Source organism: Bufo bufo, chromosome 2, assembly GCF_905171765.1.
Source record: "Bufo bufo chromosome 2, aBufBuf1.1, whole genome shotgun sequence".
Lineage (NCBI taxonomy): Eukaryota > Metazoa > Chordata > Amphibia > Anura > Bufonidae > Bufo > Bufo bufo.
In genome coordinates, this window is record NC_053390.1 from 501,931,556 (window position 1) to 501,957,127 (window position 25,572).

General features: G+C 43.9%; 1 protein-coding gene across 4 annotated transcripts in view; it reads left to right on the plus strand.

Annotated features, from left to right (window-relative positions):
- PDE4C (phosphodiesterase 4C) overlaps positions 1–25,572 on the plus strand; it is a 1,350,958-nt gene that overhangs the window by 1,083,155 nt on the left and 242,231 nt on the right. Inside the window, exon 1 of one of the 4 annotated variants that reach the window (XM_040417811.1) lies at positions 24,094–24,538. The exons of the other annotated variants lie outside the window; for them this stretch is intronic. Within the exon in view, the coding sequence (XP_040273745.1) occupies positions 24,492–24,538 (47 nt within the window). The 5' untranslated portion in view covers positions 24,094–24,491. Of the gene's footprint in view, positions 1–24,093; positions 24,539–25,572 lie in introns of those variants that run through there. 4 annotated transcript variants of the gene reach the window in all.

The window sequence follows — 25,572 nt, forward strand, 5'->3', positions numbered from 1 at the left end:
GGAACAGGAAAGGGACACACCTCCCTGCCCTGCTCCTCCGCAGCCTTCTGTTTGTATCGCTGTCCTGAGGACAGCGATATAAACAGAAACAGATCACCATGGAGATGAGCGCTTCGCTTCCACAATGGAAGCGCTCATCTCAGTGCCTGCCCCGCTGCCGCCGCACACTGCCTGCCCCGCGGCACACAGACACTGCCGCTGGCCTGGCTGGAGCCTGGGGGGGATTTAACCAAACCTGTCCCCCCGCATTATTTCCTGGGGGGGATCCGTCCCCCCCGTCCCCCCCACTTCCTACGTCCCTCAAAAGTATTCAACATTTTTCAAACCAGCACTGGTAGTTTGTAATAGCATATAATTAAAAATTTAGTATAGCCAGTGAGGCCTCATGCACACGACAGTATTTTTTCACGGTCCACAAAACGGGGTTCCGTTGGTCCGTGATCCGTGACCGTTTTTTCGTCCGTGGGTCTTCCTTGATTTTTGGAGGATCCACAGACATGAAAAAAAAAGTCGTTTTGGTGTCCGCCTGGCCGTGCGGAGCCAAACGGATCCGTCCTGACTTACAATGCAAGTCAATGTGGACGGATCCGTTTGACGTTGACACAATATGGTGCAATTGCAAACAGATACGTCCCCCATTGACTTTCAATGTAAAGTCAGGAGTTAATATACCATAGGATCTGAGTTTTCTCCAGTCCAATGGTATATTTTAACTTGAAGCGTCCCCATCACCCTGGGAACGCCTCTATGTTAGAATATACCATCGGATTTGAGTTAGATCGTGAAACTCATATCCGACAGTATATTCTAACACAGAGGCGTTCCCATAGTGATGGGGACGCTTCAAGTTAGAATATCCGACGAACTGTGTACATGACTGCCCCCTGCTGCCTGGCAGCACCCGATCTTTTACAGGGGGCTGTGATCCGCACAATTAACCCCTCAGGTGCCACACCTAAAGGGTTAATTGTGGGTATCATAGCCCCCTGTAAGAGATCAGGTGCTGCCAGGCAGGAGGGGGCAGACCCCCTCCCTTCCCAATATTATATTCATTGGTGGCCAGTGCGGCCTCCCCTCTCCCCCTCCAGTTAAAATCACGTTCCGAATCCCCCATCATTAGTGGCCAGTGCAGCCTCACATCTCCCCCCCCCCCCATTGTTAAAAATCACGTTCCAAATCCCCCATCATTGGTGGCCAGTGCGGCCTCACATCTCCCCCCCCCCCCCCCAGTTAAAATCACGTTCCGAATCCCCCATCATTGGTGGACAGTGCGGCCTCACCTCCCCCCCCCTAGTTAAAATCACGTTCCAAATCCCCCATCATTGGTGGCCAGTGCGGCCTCACCTCTCCCCCCCTAGTTAAAATCACGTTCCGAATCCCCCATCATTGGTGGCCAGTGCGGCCTCACATCTCCCCCCCCCCTAGTTAAAATCACGTTCCGAATCCCCCTTCATTGGTGGCCAGTGCGGCCTCACATCTCCCCTCCCCCTAGTTAAAATCACGTTCCGAATCCCCCATCATTGGTGGCCAGTGCGGCCTCACCTCTCCCCCCCTAGTTAAAATCACGTTCCGAATCCCCCATCATTGGTGGCCAGTGCGGCCTCACATCTCCCCCCCCCCTAGTTAAAATCACGTTCCGAATCCCCCTTCATTGGTGGCCAGTGCGGCCTCACATCTCCCCCCCCCCTAGTTAAAATCACGTTCCGAATCCCCCATCATTGGTGGCCAGTGCGGCCTCACATCTCCCCCCCTAGTTAAAATCACGTTACCCCATCATTGGTGGCAGTGGAGAGTTCCGATCGGAGTCCCAGTTTAATCGCTGGGGCTCCGATCGGTAACCATGGCAACCAGGACGCTACTGCAGTCCTGGTTGCCATGGTTACTTAGCAATTTTTAGAAGCATTATACTTACCTGCGAGCTGCGATGTCTGTGACCGGCCGGGCGCTCCTCCTACTGGTAAGTGAAAGGTCTGTGCGGCGCATTGCCTATAGCACAGACCTGTCACTTACCAGTAGGAGGAGCGCCGGGCCGGTCACAGACATCGCAGCTCGCAGGTAAGTATAATGCTTCTAAAAATTGCTAAGTAACCATGGCAACCAGGACTGCAGTAGCGTCCTGGTTGCCATGGTTACCGATCGGAGCCCCAGCGATTAAACTGGGACTCCGATCGGATCTCTCCACTGCCACCAATGATGGGGGAACATTTTAACTAGGGGGGGGGCGAAATGTGAGGCCACACTGGCCACCAATGATGGGGGATTCGGAACGTGATTTTAACTAGGGGGGGGAGAGGTGAGGCCGCACTGGCCACCAATGATGGGGGATTCGGAACGTGATTTTAACTGGGGGGGGAGAGGGGAGGCCGCACTGGCCACCAATGAATATAATATTGGGGAGGGAGGGGGTCTGCCCCCTCCTGCCTGGCAGCACCTGATCTCTTACAGGGGGCTATGATACGCACAATTAACCCTTTAGGTGCGGCACCTGAGGGGTTAATTGTGCGGATCACAGCCCCCTGCAAAAGATCGGGTGCTGCCAGGCAGCAGGGGGCAGTCATGTACACAGTTCTCAGTATATTCTAACTTGAAGCGTCCCCACCACTATGGGAACGCCTCTGTGTTAGAATATACTGTCGGATATGAGTTTTCACGAAGTGAAAACTCATATCTGAAAAAGCTTTTATCCAGACGGATCTGTGATCCGTCTGTGTGAAAGTTGCCAACTGCCACGGATCACGGACGCGGATGCCAATCTTGTGTGCATCCGTGTTTTTTCACGGACCCATTGACTTGAATGGGTCCGTGAACCATTGTCCGTCCAAAAAATAGGACAGGTCATATTTTTTTGACGGACAGGAAACACGGATCACGGCCGCGGATGAACAACGGTGCATTTTCCGAGTTTTCAACGGACCCATTGAAAGTCAATGGGTCCGCAGAAAATCACGGAAAACGGAACAACGGCCACGGATGCACACAACGGTCGTGTGCATGAGGCCTTATTCACTGAAAGCTATCTGTATAGCGCCACCTACTGTTTGTTCTGTTCCTTTCTTTTTGTCCTACTTGTTGAGGTTATTGCACATGTTCAGCTCAATTCTTCAATTGCCACCAGCCCTATCTCCTGTTAGATGTTGTGATTGTTACAGGGAGAGAGCTGCAGCAGAAAGGACACACCACAACAGCTGCCAGCTTGAAATAAATCTAATTGGAGAAATAAATGGGAAGATTTCTGGATCCATATATTTCTCACTGTGTTAGAAATATATTGTCATTCACTATATGGTATCTTATTTTCATTTCTTACATTAATAATGGGATAACGTCTATAAACGTACCTGCCCAGCCCACGGCTCCTTCCTCTCGTCACTGCTGCAGCAACAACAATGTAACTGGCTTCAGCCTATGGAGAGAAACAAGGGGGGCACTGGATTGGAGGGGGCGGGGAAGGCAAATGTTAGAGTTTTTATAATTTTATCAAGCCCCAGACTGTTTCCATAAATACAAAATAAGATGGAAAAAAAAACATTTAGGCCTCTTTCACACGGGCGTTGCGGGAAAAGGTCCAGGTGCGTTGCGGGAACATGCACGATTTTTCCGCGCGAGTGCAAAACATTGTAATGCGTTTTGCACTCGCGTGAGAAAAATCGCGCATGTTTGGTACCCAAACCCGAACTTCTTCACAGAAGTTCGGGCTTGGGATCGGTGTTCTGTAGATTGTATTATTTTCCCTTATAACATGGATATAAGGGAAAATAATAGCATTCTGAATACAGAATGCATAGTACAATAGGGCTGGAGGGGTTAAAAAAAAATAATATATATATATTTTTTTTACTCACCTTAGTCCACTTGATCGCGCAGCCCGGCTTCTCTTCTGTCTCCTTCTTTGCTGATTGCAGGAAAAGGACCTGTGGTGACGTCACTCCGGTCATCACATGATCCATCACCATGGTAAAAGATCATGTGATGGATCATGTGATGACCGGAGTGACGTCATCAAAGGTCCTTTTCCTGCACACAGCTAAAATGAAGACAGAAGAGATGTCGGGGCTGCGTGAGCAAGTGGATTAAGGTGAGTTAAATATATTTTTTTATTATTTTTAACCCCTCCAGCGCTATTTTACTATGCATTCTGTATTCACAATGCTATTATTTTCCCTTATAACCATGTTATAAGGGAAAATAATAATGATCGGGTCTCCATCCCGATCGTCACCTAGCAACCAATGCGTGAAAATCGCACCGCATCCGCACTTGCTTGCGGATGCTTGCAATTTTCACGCAGCCCCATTCACTTCTATGGGGCCCGCGTTGCGTGAAAAACGCACAAAATAGAGCTTGCTGCGATTTTCACGCAACGCACAAGTGATGTGTGAAAATCACCGCTCATGTGAACAGCCCCATAGAAATTAATGGGTCCTGATTCAGTGCGGGTGCAATGCTTTCAACTCACGCATCGCATCCACGCGGAATACTCGCCCGTGTGAAAGGGGCCTTAAAGGGATTGTGTGCAAGAATGGGGTGGAATGATCACATGATGCAAAGGGATCCAGTTACCACCACGGCCAGTGATTGGTGGCAGACAGAGTCAAACAGGATGTTCTCAGCTAGGGAGCCTAATGGAGCATCGCAGGTCGGAAGGAGAAGGAGCAGGGACCGAGTGCCAGGGAGCAGGCAAGTAAGCTTCCCTTTACAGGTCCGGTCAAGTGGGGAGGTTTACAAAAAAACATTCTTGCACAACCCTATTTAAGGTAAAAATCACAAACTTTGTAGTCCAGAAAGAAATACCTATAAAAGACTAATGGCATAATAGTTTTCTTCTATTTTAGCTAGTGCAGGCACTAAACATGAGTATCTTTTCCTGCATAATACAGATCCTCCCTGTGGATTACTAAAGGACAATTGTGATAACTTCAGAGGTCAGAGGACTGTTTTGAGCTTTTAATTCCTTTAAACTTTGGGAGGTGGAAAGAATTTCACTGGATAAGCCTGCAGCTAATTGTAACTCGAGAATGTCTGTCTTGTGAAAGGTGAAGTCAAAGCCTTCGAAGTTTGCGTCAGCTAAGAGCATAATTACTAGAGCATTTTCAAAGCAAAGAAACAGCGAGGGATTGAGCTTCACGTCGCAGATGTTTCATTCTGTTGTCCACAAAATGGACAAAAATAGGACAGGTTCTATAAACTTCAGTCTGGACGCAGACCACACACGGATGACATCTAAAGAAATGCGGATCAGACACGGACCAAAAATATGGAGGCCCAAGGGCTCATGCACATGACCGGTTAGATGTCTTGCAGTCTGCAAATTGTGGATCCGCAAAACACAGATAGCGGCCATGTGTGTTCTGCATTTTGCGGAACAGAAGGGACAGCCCCTAATTGAACAGTCCTGTCCTTGTCATAATGTGGACAATAACAGGACTTTTTTGCGGAACGGCCATGCGAACATATGGACACGGAATGCACACTGAGTAATTTCTGTTTTATTTAGCGGCCCCATTGAAGTGAATGGTTCCGGATACGGGCCGCAAATAAAACAGAACGGACACAGAAATACATTTGTGTGCATGAGCCTTTTTTAAATCTGAAGGCATATGTGATGACTTGTTAACACTTTCGCTGCCAAGTTTTGTTTTTAGTTTTTTTTCTTATACTATGTACAACTGGTAGCCAGACAATTTTCACACTTTTGTCATGTACAAATAAAACGTATATATCACAAAATTATCCTCCCTCATAACCACCTATTTTACGAATGTGGACACCTGGCAGATTGTCAATATGCCACTCAGCACTTTATATACACAGACACCTTTGTACATTTTTCATAAAATATGCACATATTTTTAGAACGTGACCATAACAGTTATTTTTTTTTTAAATCAAACATAATTTTTATTGTAAAATATTTTTTAACAAATAAGAGGTGCTTCATTTTACCATTAGGTTCCCGTGCATCATACAATATTTAACATAGATTGAATCATTGAGAAGTCAGTCCGTGAACAGGTTATACTACATAAACATAGTCTTATCACTTGTCAACAAAACAGTGAATTGGAATCCACTCATCGGTCACTTCCTAACATAACATTTTAGACCCCCCACCCTTATCCCAACTGCATCCCTTGGGGGAGACACTTCACATACTCCATCTATATACCACATAGAGCTCTTCACGTATGAGAGCAGAAATTGTTAGGGTAATGTATTGTAAGGCCACCAGTTTAGTCTTAGAAAAATTCTATAGTAGGGACGTCAACCGGTCTCTCAGACACTCTCTCAGTAGCGCTGCAGACGCCATTCTAGGGGTAGCCAGCCAGTCCTGCCATATTGTAAAAAATTTGGTGAGACATTTCCTTTTCAAATAAATTCCCTTTTCAAATTGTATCACGGTATTCATCCTGTTTATATATTCTCGTACAGAGGGGGGGGGGGCACGATTGTATCCAGTGCTTAGCAATCAGAACTCTTGCCTGAAAAAGCATCCTCTGGACACACGGGGACTTTTTGTCAGTCATACCTGTTGAATCCAAGATGCCCAACACACAGAATCTAGGGTCATTGGGAACCTGAATTTGAGTTATTTTGGTTATAGTCTGTCTTATCCCTGTCCAGAATTCTCCCAGTTTTGAGCACTCCCAAATCATATGTAGCGTTGATGCTTCAGTTTCTCTACAGCGTGGACAGGATGAATCGGAGCGAAGCCCAATTTGAAATAGGAATTTAGGGGTTCTGTATACCCTATGAATCAAGTAAAGTTGAGACAGTCTTTGGGACTCGCTAAGTGTGAGAGCAGAGGTTAAGGCGAAAACGTCATCCCATTGTTCTTGGGAGATCACACCTAAGTCTTGTTCCCATTTATTTTTAACTGTTAGGGGGCCTGGAGAGGTGCATTTGTCAAGTAGAGTTTTATACAGTATAGATATTAGTGCCCTAGAGGTCCCTCCCTGTAACAGTTGTCGTACTATAGGAGGAAGGGCGGATATTTGTATGGTGTCCTTAAATTGCGTCTGGAAAGCATGTCGTAACTGCAAATATTGCAAGAACATGTTTCTGGAAATACCAAACTCCTCCTGCAGTTGAGTGAAGGACTCCATGCTTCCTTCCAGTAGGATGTGGTCAAGGGTTAGAATACCTTTATCTTCCCAAGGAGAGAAGCCCTCCAACCTAAACATCTCCGGGAGCTGCGGATTTCACCATAGCAGCGTGTTGCTCGTAAACCCCACTAGACCCAGCATCTCTTTGAATTTAGACCATATTCTTGCAATCAACGAGATAGCTGGGCACCTCCCAATGCGCTGTAGTGCTCCATCTAGCTCCGCCACCGCAATAGGGAGTTTCTGTTTCGTGATTACAGATGCAATCCGGGCTGAGGGCCCCCCTCTATTTTTTTGGCCCCAACCTCTAAAATGTTGCAGCTGTGCAGAAATAAAGTACAGCCAGGGGTTCGGAGCTGCCAGACCCCCCTCCTCTTTGCCCCTCTGCAGCTTTTCTAGACGCACTCTGGGCTGTTTTTTTTCCAGATCAGGGAGCGGAATATACTTTGTACCCTGTAGAATATACGTTGTGGGATCCACATTGGGGAGTTGTGCAGTATATAGAGTAATTAGAGCATAAATACCATTTTAATCAGATTACATCTACCAATTACCGATAACGGCAATTTACACCAAGTGTTAGTTTTCTCAACAAATTCAGAGACCAGGGGTTCTACATTCCTTTTGACATAATCTATTGGATTTCGCGTTTTTACCACTCCTAAGTACACTGCTCAAAAAAATAAAGGGAACACAAAAATAACACATCCTAGATCTGAATTAATTAAATATTCTTCTGAAATACTTTGTTCTTTACATAGTTGAATGTGCTGACAACAAAATCACACAAAAAAAAAATAATGGAAATCAAATTTTTTAACCCATGGAGGTCTGGATTTGGAGTCACCCTCAAAATTAAAGTGGAAAAACACACTACAGGCTGATCCAACTTTGATGTAATGTCCTTAAAACAAGATAAAAATGAGGCTCAGTAGTGTGTGTGGCCTCCACGTGCCTGTATGACCTCCCTACAACGCCTGTGCATGCTCCTGATGAGGTGGCGGACGGTCTCCTGAGGGATCTCCTCCCAGACCTGGACTAAAGCATCTGCCAACTCCTGGACAGTCTGTGGTGCAACGTGACGTTGGTGGATAGAGCGAGACGTGATGTCCCAGATATGCTCAATTGGATTCAGGTCTGGGGAACGGGTGGGCCAGTCCATAGCATCAATGGCTTCGTCTTGCAGGAACTGCTGACACACTCCAGCCACATGAGGTCTAGCATTGTCTTGCATTAGGAGGAACCCAGGGCCAACCGCACCAGCATATGGTCTCACAAGGGATCTGAGGATCTCATCTCGGTACCTAATGGCAGTCAGGCTACCTCTGGCGAGCACATGGAGGGCTGTGTGGCCCTCCAAAGAAATGCCATCTTACTGACCTAATGCCAAACCGGTCATGCTGTAGGATGTTGCAGGCAGCAGAATGTTCTCCACGGCGTCTCCAGACTCTGTCACGTCTGTCACATGTGCTCAGTGTGAACCTGCTTTCATCTGTAAAGAGAACAGGGCGCCAGTGGCGAATTTGCCAATCTTGGTGTTTTCTGGCAAATGCTAAACGTCCTGCACGGTGTTGGGCTGTAAGCACAACCCCCACCTGTGGACGTCGGGCCCTCATATCACCCTCATGGAGTCTGTTTCTGACCGTTTGAGCAGACACATGCACATTTGTGGCCTGCTGGAGGTCATTTTGCAGGGCTCTGGCAGTGCTCCTCCTGTTCCTCCTTGCACAAAGGCGGAGGTAGCGGTCCTGCTGCTGGGTTGTTGCCCTCCTACGGCCTCCTCCACGTCTCCTGATGTACTGGCCTGTCTCCTGGTAGCGCCTCCATGCTCTGGACACTACGCTGACAGACACAGCAAACCTTCTTGCCACAGCTCGCATTGATGTGCCATCCTGGATAAGCTACACTACCTGAGCCACTTGTGTGGGTTGTAGACTCCGTCTCATGCTACCACTAGAGTGAAAGCACCGCCAGCATTCAAAAGTGACCAAAACATCAGCCAGGAAGCATAGGAACTGAGAAGTGGTCACCACCTGCAGAACCACTCCTTTATTGGGGGTGTCTTGCTAATTGCCTATAATTTCCACCTGTTGTCTATCCCATTTGCACAACAGCATGTGAAATTGATTGTCACTCAGTGTTGCTTCCTAAGTGGACTGTTTGATTTCACAGAAGTGTGATTGACTTGGAGTTACATTGTGTTGTTTAAGTGTTCCCTTTATTTTTTTGAGTAGTGTATTTGAAGTCACTGAGAATTTGTAATTGGGTATTGGGTGGTTCTTGGGCCGTGGACGGGTCAAGCGGGAGGATTACCGACTTATCCCAGTTAATAGTTAAGCCTGAGTTTGTCCCAAATTCATTAATGTCATTCATAATTGGAGTAACAGAGTGCTGCCAGTTATCGACATAGAGAAGTAGGTCATCAGCATATAGGGACACTCTCTCCTCCTGGGCTCCCAACAGGAATCCCTTCCACTCAGTAGAGGTACGCAAGCTGACCATAACTGTTAACACCAGAAAAACATTTCTAAGCTGAAAATGTCAAAAAATAACAACCTATAAAATACGGTGATTACAGCTCTTGAAAAGTAAATTCACCCCTAAATTCTATTGGGGAGGATTTATCATAGACCAGTGTTTTACGGTCTATGATATCCCCAGCAGTGATGGCCAGTTCGCCGTGTTTGCCTCCGGGAGCAGGCAGTTCCCAGAACAGCCCGACGAGGGCCCCCGGCGACTGTTCTCGGAACTGCCTGCTCCCGGTGACCGTATTTGTTTCAGACCGGCTCACGGTGCAGGCACAGGTAAGGGACTTACCTGTGCATCGCCGGACTTGTGATTTAAGATGGCAGCCCGCATGTGTTCACGGGCGATCACGGCGAACTGGCCATCACTGATCCCCAGCACTGCTGGAGGATGCACATGATCGATGACAAGGCACACACCTTAATATAAATTGGACGCATCCTCCGCCATCAGTGGGTGGAGCTGGTGAAGATCTCTATCTTTTTATGCCAGAAAACTGGCATAAAAGAACATGTCGGGCCTGCTGTCCCCACCCCCTTCTCAGGAAAGTGGTGAGGGCGCCGTAGAAAGGCAGAGGTATTTGTCCGGCCAATTCTCAGCATATTTGTCAGGCTGCGACTGGATCTCCGCCGGTCCCCATTATAGTTAACAGGGCTGATGGGCATCCATGTAGCTTCCAGCAACACCGGACACGGAGAGCTCCATGCTGGATCTCTTTACCGCTAGAGTGAAACTAGGCTATCATGAAAAAACTATGGAAATAAATGAACAGCACATGTCCTTGATTCAATGATGTGTGAAAACTAGGGCGCGCGTCAGTAAATCACACAACAAAAAAGTGTGCAGCTACACAGCGATGTGTCACGCGACTTCATTTTGTAATGATAGTCAGTGGTGTCGCACTGCAACTTGGATGGATTTTCGGTGACTGTCGGGTTGCAGTCGCAGCATGTCATATGTCACAGTGCGACACCATTGACTATCATTACAAAAAATGTATCAAGACTTTTCTGCGACAAGAAGTCGTGCTACAAATGTCGTCGTGTAGCTGTACCCCAATTCCTTAGGGCTTAGGCACACAAACGTGTTTTCTTTCTGTGTCTGTTCTCTTTCTTTTGTGGACCATATGCGTAACCATTCATTTCAATGGGTCCGCAAAAAAAGTCCTATTATTAAAAAATGTCCTATTATTGTCCGCATTACGGACAAGGAGAGAACTGTTCTATTAGTGGCCAGCTGTTCCGTTCCAAAAAATACGGAATGCACAAGGACGACATCCATATTTTTTGCGGATCCGTTTTTTGCGGAATGCAAAATACATACGGTTGATGTTCAGGTGCTGGCTGGTATAAGATAACCCTGAGAAAAGCAGGAAATTTGGAATATGCAGGGGACCTGTGGATCTCCAATCTTCCTTCCCTATAGCAGGACAATTCATCATTTCTGACAAAGAATGAGATGTTATTGCTATAATCCACTGCGCTGGAATTTTTTTCTGCTTACATTCTTGTGCTTGCTCACTAATGTTGGACAGAATGCTTGCCTTAACTTGTGTCTAATTGTATGTATCTCAATTAATCTTCACTAAATGGTGACTTATCCTAAAAAAAAATCAGGGTACTTCACTTAATGCGTATGCTGTTCCCTGTAATAGCTCCAATTAGCTGCAGCTTTCCATGACTGTGATGTAAAGAGCCTGGGTTTACTGCAGCATCCCAGTGATGGCAGCGTCTTCACAGTAATTATAGGTGGTTTATGTATTAGGTGACTCAACGTATTTCTGTTATGCAATACATTTGGCCATTGGTTTTACACATTTCAGTGTAAGTCCAAGCAAAATACACATGGAAAACATAGATTATGCTACAAATACTCGAGGTGCCATATTTGGGTATTGGATTTCTGCTACATGTCAACGTGACTTATCATTTATTACAGTTTGCTATGACTTGTGTCATATCTTACCCTGTAGCCATCTTTACACAATGGGGAAGATTTATTAAAAGTGGTAAAAGGAAAATTAGTTAGTTGCCAATAGCAACCAATTCCAGAGTGCCTTTGAAAAATTTAAGGATCAGTCAGATTGGTTGCTATGGTCAAATACTCCGGTTTTCCTTTACACCAGTTTTGATAAATCTCCCCCATTAAAAATCTTTACTTATGTATTATTTTAGTCACATTATTTATTTCCTTTCAGACATTTATATTTTCCAATACATATTTTCATATTTTTCAAATTTATTTAGACTTTAGAAGAGATGTCTATACACAAATGTATTTTTTGTCCGCAGTTTTTTTGGGGGGTTTTGCGGCCTGTATGCGAAACCATTCACTTCAATGGGGCTGCAAAAAAATGGAAATGACTCCATGTGCATTCCATGTCCGCATTTCTGTTCCACAAAGAAATAGAACATGTCCTATTATTGTCCGCATTACGGAAAAGTATAGGACTTTTCTATTATGGGCCAGCCGTTCTGTTCCACAAAATAGGGAATGCACAAGGCTGGTATCTGTGTTTTGCGGATCCGAAATTTGCAGAGCGCAAAAAACACCAACAGTCGCGTGCATGAGTCGCAAGGCTGTTATCACGCGGGCATATGTGGTCCATTGATGGCCGCAATTTCATCACTGACTGAAGTGAGTTCGGCTCATATGAGCCGTAGTCATTTTGGGAAAGGCAGCCGTCACACAGACTGTATTTTTACATACGTAAAAAGAAGCCTAACTTGTAAGTAAATGAGCCATACAAAAATATAGTGAAAAGCTGTTCCAGGTAAAATCCATAAAAGACAAGGGGACATTCCCTCGTTCTGATGAAGAAAGGTTCACAGTCTTCAAGGCTTCTTAAATGGACACTTCCATCAAAACTTTTTGTCACATATTAACAATCTATATATGAATATAATGTATTTTTTAAATCACTCCATGTATTCTACTCCTTGTCCTGGTTCTTTAACTTCCTCCTTTAGGGCTTGTTCACACGACCATGCCGTGTTTTGCAGTCCGCAAATTGCGGATCCGCAAAACACGGATGCCACCCATGTGCCTTCCGCAATTTGCAAAACATAACGGACGGCCCTTTATGGAATTGCCTATTCTTGTCCGTAAAACGGACAAGACTAGGACATGACTCATAATTTTTTGCGGTGCCACGGAACAGAGCAACGGATGCAGACAGCACACGGAGTTCTATCCGCATCTTTTGCGGCCCCATTGAAGTGAATGGGTCTGCACCCGAGCCGCAAAAAATGCGGCTCGGATGCGGAACCAAACCACGGTCGTGTGAATGAGCCCTTATGTGGACTTTTAGCACAGCAGACAGCCTTACTTGTCTTTCTCAGTCAGACCATTTACTACGGACAGGGAGGAAAGGGGAGTGAGTGACTTAATTAGGACATAAAACACTACACTACATATATGCCAGGATGTCGCTGGATCTCCGCCGGACCCTATTATACTTAACCCTTAGGATACCAGGGTTTTTTTCATTTTTGCATTTTCATTTTCCTTCCCTGTCTTCCTGGAGCCATATACTTACATTTTTCTATTTACATATCCATATGAGGGCTTGTTTTTTGCGGGACAAGTTGCACTTTCTAATAGCACCATTTAATATGGTATACAATGTAGTGGGAAGTGGAGGAAGAAAATCCAAATGGGTGGAATTGGAAAAACACACAATTCCTCCAACGTTTTGCGGGTTTTGTCCCTATGGCTTTCCCTGTGTGGCAAAACTGACCTGTGCCCTTCATTCTCTGGGTCTGTATAATTACAACGATACCACATCTATAGGTTTTATATGTATAAATACAGAAAAAATTTATTAAGCCCCCCCCCCCCCCATAACTATGTTTTATAGTTTTGTCACGTCATTCACCATATTGGAAAAATAGTTTTAGATTTTAATAGTATGGGCACTTTCGGATGCAGTGATGCCCATGATGTTTATATTTTTTTATTATTTATGTATTTATTTTTTTATTCTAAGGAAAGGGGGGGGTTTACAATGTTTAAAATGATTTAAAATGTTATATTTTTTTACTTTTTTTAAAATATATTTTTAGCCCCTCTTTGAGGCTACAATGTCCACTACTTTGTTTTTTAGATAATATTACTATACTCCTATAAGGAGTATAGTAATTCTCTGATTGCTGATCTCCTCTGTTGGCCTGCCACCTGCTGGCCAACATAGGAACTGCAGCTCTAATATGGGGGGTCTCTTCAGAGAGAGCCAGCCTATTACAAATAATGACCAGCACCCCCGATCGCCGCACATGCCAGTCTTAACCCGGAAGCGCGCGATTCTGGATTTTTACACTTTTGATGCCGTGATCATACTTCAACACAGCATCTAAAGGCTGTAAAGGCCATCTATAGGCCCCTGCTGCTTGAAACAGCAGAGATCCGTTGGCAATGGCGCACAAGCGGGCTACATGCTTAAAACCCCCACCAGCGCCTTATATGTACGGCGCTGGTAGCGAAGGGGTTATTGGGGCAGGCAGGCATTCCAGTTGCATCTTGCAGTTCTGTATCCGGAGAATTCCAGTAAGCTGTTCTCTGCCGGAACATATGCCACAGAAGTCAAAGTAGCCTAATAAGTGCAATTCTCTTATGTGGTCAATTTTACTTAGGCCTACCAAGAGAGCAATAGAACTGTCATTCTGGTATCTCAATCCTATGCCTACTATTATCATCAGGATTACTCTTTAGATAATATCTTCCTGTCACAGCAGCACTAAACTGACAGCGGTTCACCTGTCTATATAGGAGGTCTTATTATTTGAGTTTACTGTTACAGAAGTCAGTACTGCCAAAATGGAAGAAACAGACAAAAATTCTAAAAACATTATATGAAAATGTAGTTAAAAATAAATCTTTTTCTGATAAAAGTGTCCCTTTAAAGGGTCACTTACCATTCCAAAAAACTTTTGATATGTCATAGAGACCTATCAAAAGTTTAGATTGGTGGTGGTCTGAGTGTTAAGACTACTGGCCCCACTTATCTCTAGAACGAGCTCGATATGTGTGTACTTCTCTCCCGCGTTCTAGAGTTCAGTGGGTGTCCCAACACTTAGAACCCCACCGTTGTAAACTTTTAATATGTCTTTATGACCCTTTAACCATATAGTGCTTTGCGAAAGTATTGACCCCCATCCCTCCATGGTTGTTTTGTTTCATTGCAACCTGGAATTAAAATGGATTTTAACTTGGATTTTACGTAATGGATCTTACATAATAGTCGAAATTGTTACAGTGGAATGAAAAAAATACCTCAATAGAAATGTAAAATAATGTAAAGTTGTGAGTGCATATGTATTTCACCCCTTGCTGTGAAACTCCAAAAAAAGGTTTGGTGCAACCAATTTACATCAGAAGCCACATAATTAGTTGATTAATGCTTCTTTCACACAAGTATCCGACAGGCTGTTCCGGCAGAGAAGTTCACCGTATCAGGCACAGTCAGATATAGCCGTGCAGGCCCCTAGACTAGAAAGGGATGCCGCTGGCATTTGGCCAGTCTTCCGCGTGAGCTCCAGGTTTCGTCAAGGCACAAACCGTCCCAGCCCTACTTTTGAACGTCCCACAGAACAACACTAAATTCATTATCACAAAATGGAAAGAATATGGCACAACTACAAACCTGACAAGAGAAGGCCACTCGCCAAAACTCTCAAAGTGAGCAAGGAGGGCATTAATCACCAATAACAACACTGAAGAATCTCCAAAGATCTGTATCTGGCAGTATCTGTAGGTACACTATAATGCATACGACCGCACCATGTTTTAAGGTCCACAAATTGTGGATCCACAAAACATGGATGCCGCCCGTGTGCGTTCCTCAAATTGCGGAACAGAGCGAGCCGCCCATGATAGACATGCCTATTCTTGTCCACAAAACAGACATGAATAGGACATGTTCACCCCAAGAACATAATTCCCATAGTGAAGCATGGTGGTGGTGGCAGTGTCATTGGCAGGGACTGGAAAACTGTTCAGGATTGACGGGAAATATGGATGTCTGAAAAAACATAGCAATTCTTGATGAAATCTTATTTCAGTCTGCCAGAGATTTGAACCTGGGACTGAGGTTCACCTTCCAGCAGGACAATGACCCTAAACCTCCTGCTAAAGCTTCACTAAAGTGATTCAACCCCATTTTCATTTTTCCCTCCCCTCATTCCAATACCCATAACTTTTTTATTTTTCCGTTCACATAGCCATATGAGGGCTTATTTTTTGTGTGATAAGTTGTATTTTTAATGGCACCAATTAATTTAGCATGTATTGGAAAACAGGAAAAAATTCTTTGTGGGGTGAAAATGAAAAAACCCACAATTCCGACAAGGTATTTTGGATTTTGATATTACAGCATTCAATGTGCATTAAAATTGACATGATACCCTTATTCTGCGGCTCAATACGACAGCCATAACTTTTTTATATCTCCATCTACAGAGCTATATGAGGGCTTGTTTTTTGAGGGACAAACTATAGTTTTTATTGGTACACTTTCTGTGGTACATACAACTTTTTGATTACTGTTATTCAATTCTTTGGGGGGATAAGGTGACTCCAAAATGTCAACCCGCATGTTTTTTTTTTTCCATTTCGGTGTACACCACTCAGGTGACATTTTTAGATGTGGCAATAACTGTTATGTTTATTTTTTTAATTGTTTATCTTTATATGTAAAATAGGGAAAGGGGGTAATTTGAACTTTTAATATTTCTTTTAATCTTTTTCTTTAACTTTTAGCCCCCTAAGGCTACTTTCACACTTGCGGCAGAGTGATCCGGCAAGCAGTTCCGTCGCCGGAACTGCCTGCCGGATCCGACAAAACGTATGCCAACTGATGGCATTAGTAAGACTGATCAGGATCCTGATCAGTCTTAAAAATGCTTGATCAGTCAAAAAAATGCTTTGAAATGCCGGGTCCGTCTTTCCGGTGTTATCCGTCAAAATTATTTTTTTCACCTTTTTTTTCGGTCTGCGCATTCCTGTATTTTGAATGCCGGATCCAGCACTATTATATTCCTATAGGAAAAAATGCTGGATCTGGGATTCAGGCAGGTCTTCAGTTTTTTTCGCCGGATATAAAACCGTAGCATTCTGCGGTTTTCTCTTCTGCCTGATCAGTCAAAATTACTGAACGGAAGACATCCTTATGCATCCTGAACGGATTACTCCCTATTCAGAATGTATGGGGATATACAGTACAGACCAAAAGTTTGGACACACCTTCTCATTCAAAGAGTTTTCTTTATTTTCATTACTATGAAGGCATCAAAACTATGAATTTACACATGTGGAATTATATACATAACAAACAAGTGTGAAACAACTGAAAATATGTCATATTCTAGGTTCTTCAAAGTAGCCACCTTTTGCTTTGATTACTGCTTTGCACACTCTTGGCATTCTCTTGATGAGCATCAAGAGGTAGTCCACTGAAATGGTTTTCACTTCACAGGTGTGCCCTGTCAGGTTTAATAAGTGGGATTTCTTGCCTTATAAATGGGGTTGGGACCATCAGTTGCGTTGAGGAGAAGTCAGGTGGATACACAGCTGATAGTCCTACTGAATAGACTGTTAGAATTTGTATTATGGCAAGAAAAAAGCAGCTAAGTAAAGAAAAACGAGTGGCCATCATTACTTTAAGAAATGAAGGTCAGTCAATCAGCCGAAAAATTGGGAAAACTTTGAAAGTAAGGGCTATTTGACCATGATGGAGAGTGATGGGGTGCTGCGCCAGATGACCTGGCCTCCACAGTCAACAGACCTGAACCCAATCGAGATGGTTTGGGGTGAGCTGGACCACAGAGTGAAGGCAAAAGGGCCAACAAGTGCTAAGCATCTCTGGGAACTCCTTCAAGACTGTTGGAAGACCATTTCAGGGGACTACCTCTTGAAGCTCATGAAGAGAATGCCAAGAGTGTGCAAAGCAGTAATCAAAGCAAAAGGTGGCTACTTTGAAGAACCTAGAATATGACATATTTTCAGTTGTTTCACACTTGTTTGTTATGTATATAATTCCACATGTGTTAATTCATAGTTTTGATGCCTTCATAGTCATGAAAATAAAGAAAACTCTTTGAATGAGAAGGTGTGTCCAAACTTTTGGTCTGTACTGTACCTGATCAGTTATTTTCCAGCATTGAGCCCTTTTGACGAAACTCAGTGCCGGAAAAGAAAAACGCTAGTGTGAAAGTACCCTTAGAGGGCTAGAACCCAGGATCTTCTGATCTTTTGTCCCATACACCATAATAGAGAACTATTATGGTAAATAGTATTCTGCGGCGCTACCTGCTGAGCTGTGTCTCGTGCACAGCTTTGCAGGAAGATTACTATGACAGGCCTGGGAACCCTCAGGAGGCTCAAGGTTGTCATGGTAACCAATCAGAGCAATAATACTGCGGGCACTTCAATCGGAAGGCAGAGGGAGCTGCATCCCTCTGCTTAACCTCACAGATGCCAAGATCGCTATTGAACGCAGCATCTGAAGGGTTAAATGACCGTTTTGGTGTCATTGCGGCTGGGTGCATGCTGTATTATACAGCCGGAATCCCCAGAATATGGAGCAGGCTCAGTGCAGCAGCCCGTTCTATAAATTCCCTCAATCACTATGATGTACAAGTACGCCACGGTGGCTGAAGGGGATAAGTGGAAACTTATAAATGTCTTGGAATGTCCTAGTTAAAGTCCAAACCTCAATCCAACCTAGAATCTGTGGCAGCCCATCTATCCTGAAGGCGTTGGAGCAGCTTAGCCTGGAAGAATGGGCAGACAATACCAGTGTCTAGCTGATCTGATAGACAGATACCTATATACAATGCTTACCCCAAGAGACTGTAATTACAGCAAAAAGTGGATCCATACTGTGTAAGCACATTAAAGTTCTAAATTTTGTTGTCTGTTAGTGTCACAGTAAAACATATTTTTCACCTTCAAATTGATAGCCATGTTGTGTAAATCAAACAGTACAAAGCCCCAAAAATCCATTTTAATTCCAGGTTGTAATGCAACAAAAAAGGAAAAACTCCAAGGAGGTAAATACTGAAGGCACTGTAAGGCCCCTTTCACACGGGCGAGATTTCCGTGCGGGTGCAATGTGTGAGGTGAACGCATTGCACCCGCACTGAATCCGGACCCATTCATTTCTATGGGGCTGTGCACATGAGCGGTGATTTTCAAGCATCACTTGTGCGTTGCGTGAAAATCGCAGCATGTTCTATATTGTGCGTTTTTCATGCAACGCAGGCCCCATAGAAGTGAATGGGGCTGCGTGAAAATCGCAAGCATCCTCAAGCAAGTGCGTATGCGGTGCGATTTTCATGCATGGTTGCTAGGAAACGATCGGGATGGAGAGCCGATCATTATTATTTTCCCTTATAACATGGTTATAAGGGAAAATAATAGCATTCTTAATACAGAATGCATAGTACAATAGGGCTGGAGGGGTTAATTTTTTTTCTTCAAATAATTTAACTCACCTTAATCCACTTGTTCGCGCAGCCCGGCTTCTCTTCTATCTTCATCTTTGCTGTGCACAGGAAAAGGACCTGTGGTGACGTCACTACGCTCATCACATGGTTTGTCACATGATCCATCACCATGGTAAAAGACCATGTGATGGACCATGTGATGAGCGCAGTGACGTCATCAAAGGTCCTATTCCTCAAAGAAGAAGACAGAAGAGAAGCCGGGCTGCGCGAACAAGTGGATTAAGGTGAGTAAATTTTTCTTCCCCCCTCCAGCCCTATTGTACTATGCATTCTGTATTAAGAATGCTATTATTTTCCCTTATAACCATGTTATAAGGGAAAATAATACAATCTACACAACACCTAACCCAAACCCGAACTTCTGTGACATAAGTTCGGGTTTGGGTACCAAACATGCTGATTTTTCTCACGCGCGTGCAAAACGCATTACAATGTTTTGCACTCGCGCGGAAAAATCGCGCATTTTCCCGCGACGCACCCGCATCTTATCCGTGCCAAAAACATGACACCCGTGTGAAAGAGGCCTAAGAGCTGTGAATCTGTTGAATAGTCTACCTCAGGACATGGTCACAGTAGTTAATTGTAGTAACAGACTAACATTAAAAGGGTTTTCTGCGATTTTTATATAGATGACCTATCCTCTGGAAAAGGTCATCAGTATCTGATCGTGGGGGTCCGACACCCGGGACCACCGCCAATCCGCTGTTTGAGAAGGCACTGGTTCTCCTGTTAGTGCCGTGGTCTTCTTTCAGCTCAACAAGGAAAGTGCCGTACATTGTATAGCGGCTGTGCCTGGTATCACTTGAATGGGGCTGAGCTGCTCCTATGCCACATGAACGTGTTGTTACTCTGCCTAGGAAAACCTGAGAGAATGCTGTGGCGCTACTGCCTTCTCAAACAGCCAATCGGCAGAAAACCCCTTTGATGTTTATGGCAATGTATAGAATTGTTGTTCTGAATGTTGATGTGGTCTGATGACCACCTGGGATCCAGAACCTGGTCCATGCATTACAATTTTTTTTTTACCTTCCTTTGGATGAAGAGGGAGTTTTAAACTTCCCTCCTTCCATGTCCTTTCCTATTCATTCTTCGGTTGAACCTGATGGACTCGTTTTTTCGCATGTAACTGCTTCCTGTGCCAGTAGGAATTATCTCAGAGGAAATAACATTTCAAGTGTTCTCTGAGACAGGTGATTATCTTATGTAGTTGCCTCAAAATACAGCACTTTCTGAGTCATATAAACTTGTAGAGTGAGTCATTGCTCTTCACTGCTGATACATAATCATGCAGCCATTCTCACCAAGTAGCCCAACTGTACCACTATTTCAGCCCTGTAGCTTCATATCAGTTGGGGTCCTATAAATGCATCTGTTTGTAGGTGCTGGGAGAAATAAGCTTCAGCCAACGACTGTCTAATGTGTATGGCCAGCTGCAGAATAGCTTGCCCCCTTACAAGCCCCAAAAAATCTCATAACACACCAATGCATTTCAAATTGACTATGAAGCTCAGACTTAGGCCTCATGCGGATACGCAATTTGCGGAATGGAACGGGCGCCCGCAATGTAAATGCCTATTCTTGTCCGCAAAGGGCGGACAAGAATAGAACATGTTATATTTTTTTAACGGGGCAGCGGAACGGAGCCACGGATGCGGACAGCACACGGAGTGCTGTCCGCATCTTTTGCGGCCCCATTGAAGTGAATGGGTCCGCATCCAAGCCGCCAAAACGGCGGCTTGGATGCGGACCCAAACAACGGCCGTGTGCATGAGGCCTAAGGGTTGGAAATGTAAAGGTCATTATCTTGGCCTAAACTAAACAAATTGTGTATTATTTGTTCTTTGATTATGTTACAGAAGGAAGAAACAATAGCTTTTAACAGTCAAGTATTTATTGGTTTTAAATAAATGTGATATTACTCTAAACCACGCATGCACAACCTTTTCTGGGTTGAAGTCCACATTATCAAATTAAGGCTACTTTCACACTAGCGTTTTAGTTTTCCGGTATTGAGATCCGTCATAGGGTCTCAATACCGGGGAAAAAAACGCTTCCGTTTTGTCCCCATTCATTGTCAATGGCGACAAAACTGAACTGAACAGAACGGAATACTACAAAATGCATTCCGTTCCGTTTAGTTCCGTTCCCATACAGAGAGCAAACCACAACATGTTGTAGTTTGTTTTCCGTCCTGGGATGCAGAGCAAGTCAATGGGGACGGATCCATTTTCTCTGACACAATCTGCTACAATAAAAAACGGATCCGTCCCCCATTGACTTTCAATGGAGTTCATGACGGATCCGTCTTGGCAATGTTACAGATAATACAACTGGATCCGTTCATAACGGATGCGGATGGTTGTATTATTAGTAACGGAAGCGTTTTTGCTGAACCCTGCCGGATCCAGCAAAAACGCCAGTGTAAAAAGTAGCCTTAGCCAACCACAAGGGCCGCAGTAAAACTTAAGGGGATATTGCCATCTGAGACATTCATGACATATTGAAAATATGCACCATACATGTCTAATAGGTGACTGTTCTAATTCCTGGGCTTCCACCTATCTGGAAAATGAGGGTTCACTTTCACCCATTCTCACTGTAGAGGAGGGCATGCATGGATCCTCAAATATCTAGTCCTTTCTTGAGTGGGACAAACTTCAAGAGATCTCAATTCTGCCAATATATTCCAAGGATGGCTACACAGTGCACTATTAGTACTTGCATATTACTGGTTCCGTGCTGTGTGCCACTGCTGTCATCTCTGAGCATTGAGTAGCCACCAAACAGAGACAAGCATGTCTGTGACCAGATGGTTGGGGGACACACAGAAAGGCATCAAGAGCCGCCTGTGAACCACTCTTGTGCACCCCTGCTCTAGGCCAGTGTTTCTCAACTCCAGTCCTTAGGACCACCTGGTGGTCATGATTTGAGAATATCCCACAGAATGAATACCTGTGGTAAGTCCTGATGCATTGACAGTGATAATAATTATATCACTTGCTCAATAATGACTAAAATAATAGACGGTGGAGGTGCAGTAGACATCGCATTTCTAGATTTTAGTAAGGCTTTTGACACTGTCCCACATAGAAGACTTATCAATAAACTGCAGTCATTGAGCATGGACTCCCATATTGTTGAATGGATTAGGCAGTGGCTGAGTGACAGACAACAGAGGGTTGTAGTCAATGGAGAACATTCAAAACAAGGTCATGTTACCAGTGGGGTTCCACAGGGATCTGTACTGGGACCAATTTTGTTTAATATCTTCATAAGTGATATTGCAAAAGGCCTCGATGGTAAGGTTTGTCTTTTTGCTGATGACACAAAGATATGTAACAGGGTTGATGTTCCTGGAGGGAAACGCCAAATGGAAAAGGATTTAGGAAAACTAGAAGAATGGTCAGAACTCTGGCAACTGAAATTTAATGTGGATAAGTGCAAGATAATGCACCTGGGGCGTAAAAACCCAAGGGCAGAATATAGAATATTTGACACAGTCCTGACCTCAGTATCTGAGGAAAGGGATTTAGGAGTAATTATTTCAGAAGACGTAAAGGTGGGAAGACAATGTAATAGGGCAGCACGAAATGCCAGCAAAATGCTTGGATGTATAGGGAGAGGTATAAGCAGTAGAAAGAGTGAAGTGCTTATGCCGCTGTACAGAACACTGGTGAGACCTCACTTGGAGTATTGTGCGCAGTACTGGAGGCCATATCTCCAGAAGGATATAGATACTCTAGAGAGAGTTCAGAGAAGAGCTACTAAACTAGTACATGGATTGCAGGATAAAACTTACCAGGAAAGGTTAAAGGACCTTAATATGTATAGCTTGGAAGAAAGACGAGACAGAGGGGATATGATAAAAACTTTTAAATACATAAAGGGAATCAACTCGGTAAAGGAGGAGAGCATATTTAAAAGAAGAAAAACTACCACAAGAGGACACAGTTTTAAATTAGAGGGGCAAAGGTTTAAAAGTAATATAAGGAAGTATTACTTTACTGAGAGAGTAGTGGATGCATGGAATAGCCTTCCTGCAGAAGTGGTAGCTGCAAATACAGTGAAGGAGTTTAAGCATTCATGGGATAGGCATAAGGCTATCCTTCATATAAGATAGGGCCAGGGACTATTCATAGGATTCAGATATATTGGGCAAACTAGATGGGCCAAATGGTTCTTATCTGCCGACACATTCTATGTTTCTATGTAATACTAAGGAGATCCTAAAAAATAACTGACAGGTGGGCCCTGAGGACTGGAGTTGAGGAACACTGCTCTGGACGATGCCTCATGCAACTCAAGGTCTACTCAATGCTTAACGGATAAAAATACAGTGCAAATACTTGTGCGTCTGAGCCTAGTTGTACTCTTCTGAAATAATTCAGATATAGTGTGTGCTAGTTAGGATTTAAGTAACACGTGAGAAATACATAGTGGAAGTGAAAGAAGAGTGTGAACGCTTCCTCATCTGATTGCAAAAGAAGGCTCACTCCTTAGCAAGCGATGATGACCAAGTAAGGTAGACCACAGGACGATGATAAGAATCAGGAGAAAATGAAAAACACATTCTGTAAAGAAATAGGAGAATATAATATTAGTCTTAAGAATCAACTGAGATGCTAGTCCATGTAAGTGGTGGCTCTGTTGTCAGGGCTGGGGCAGGATTTTAGTGCTGTTTGCTTTCAAGGGATCCAGAAACAATGGAAAAGCTACAGGAAAGGAAGTTTTCTTTCTTCTTTCTACATGGTGTCAGGTTTTAGCAGAGCAATCAAGACACTCCACACAGGACAAGAAGAGGGGGGAGAGACAGAGTGAAGGGAGGGCACTTGCATTCACCCCGTGGGTGTGTAGAGGGAGGAGAGTGACATGGACAGTCCCAGGCAGCAGACACAGAAAGTGCATTGTACCAGTCTCTGATTTGAGAATGAAAACAAAGCAACACTTTAAAGCGCCACTGATGGAGAGCAGCGCACATGTTCTGGACAGGAACTGGAAGAGACTTCCTACAGCATTTTAAAACAAACCAAATTCTTTCCTGGGGCACTACACAGAAAAATAATGTTAGGATATGGTGGAAATAATGACTTCCACTTTGACTTTATATCAGCTTCCTCTACAGTGATTACTATGGTTTCTGAAACTTCTGGAAATAAGAATATTTCAAAATCAGATTGCTTTCCACCTATGTAGTCATATTGTGTGACGCACAAAGGAGCAATATTGGATTCTCAGATAAGCGTGTGGATATTTGCTACTCTGGATTACTACTCATGGGATACTTCATGGATTATCTGTAGCACATTCCAGTGCACACCTTCTTCACCTTGTCCCAAAGTGTACAAGAATCTAACAGAGAATGATATCATATACCCGGTACCCAATACGAAGGCACTCTTGTATATGGTAGGTCGTCCAAGATGAAATGATATACTGTATGATGCACAGCCTATCTCCTCTTTGTAATTAGATTCTTTATTTTGCTGGTGTTTGAAGAACATAAGGAGTATAGGTAGAAGAAGCAGCTCTAGTTAGAAGGCTATGTCTGCATGCATTACATACTGCAATACTGTACACAACCATCTTATACACTGTATTATGGTCCCTATCTGTCAGTATTGTGTGCCGTATAAGAAACTCTGTTTACTCCCTAGAAGCACTGAGACAATACTTCCACAGTAACCATCCAGTATAAGGCGTTTGATGGAGCATTCATCTATAGGTTTTCATTTTATTTAATTTACTCACTTCTATATCGCTGACATATTACCCAGCACTTTACAGACATTAGCATCAGGCTGTCTGCAATGGGGCTCACAATCTAAGGTCCCTATCAGTATGTCTTTGGAGTGTGGGAGAAAACCCACACAAACACGGGGAGAACATACAAACTCCATGCAGATGTTGACCTTGGTTATTTTCAAACCTAGGAGCTCAGACTGCAAGGCACCAGTGCTGACCACTGAGCCACCATCTCTCCATCATATTTGGGATTCTAATGACTCTGATTCCTTAAATTGTAATCTGCATACTCTAATGAATTACCCAGATACATAGCATACAGTACAGTAGAAACTCTCAGTAGGCAGTAAATGTGCATATACGTAAGCTTTACCAACTTGAGAATGAAATATATATGTATCATGTTTTTCCATAGTAGATGGCTTTAGTTTGTGAATGGTCTGGTGGCTTTTACTTATTTTGTCTCTTAGTTATTAATACTAATAATGAATTAGATATTTTAATTGCCAATATTGACCCATTCTGCACTGGAAATATTGAACTCACAGTAATGTATCTCTATCAGGCTGTTGTGCAGCGACAGAAATTTTATGTCGAACCGTTTGCTGTGAATGTCAGTGCTAGGAGAGTGCCTTTGGATATGTCACTGCCACAAGAATGCTTGAAATGAGGTCCTGACCCTTCAGACATGTCACTGC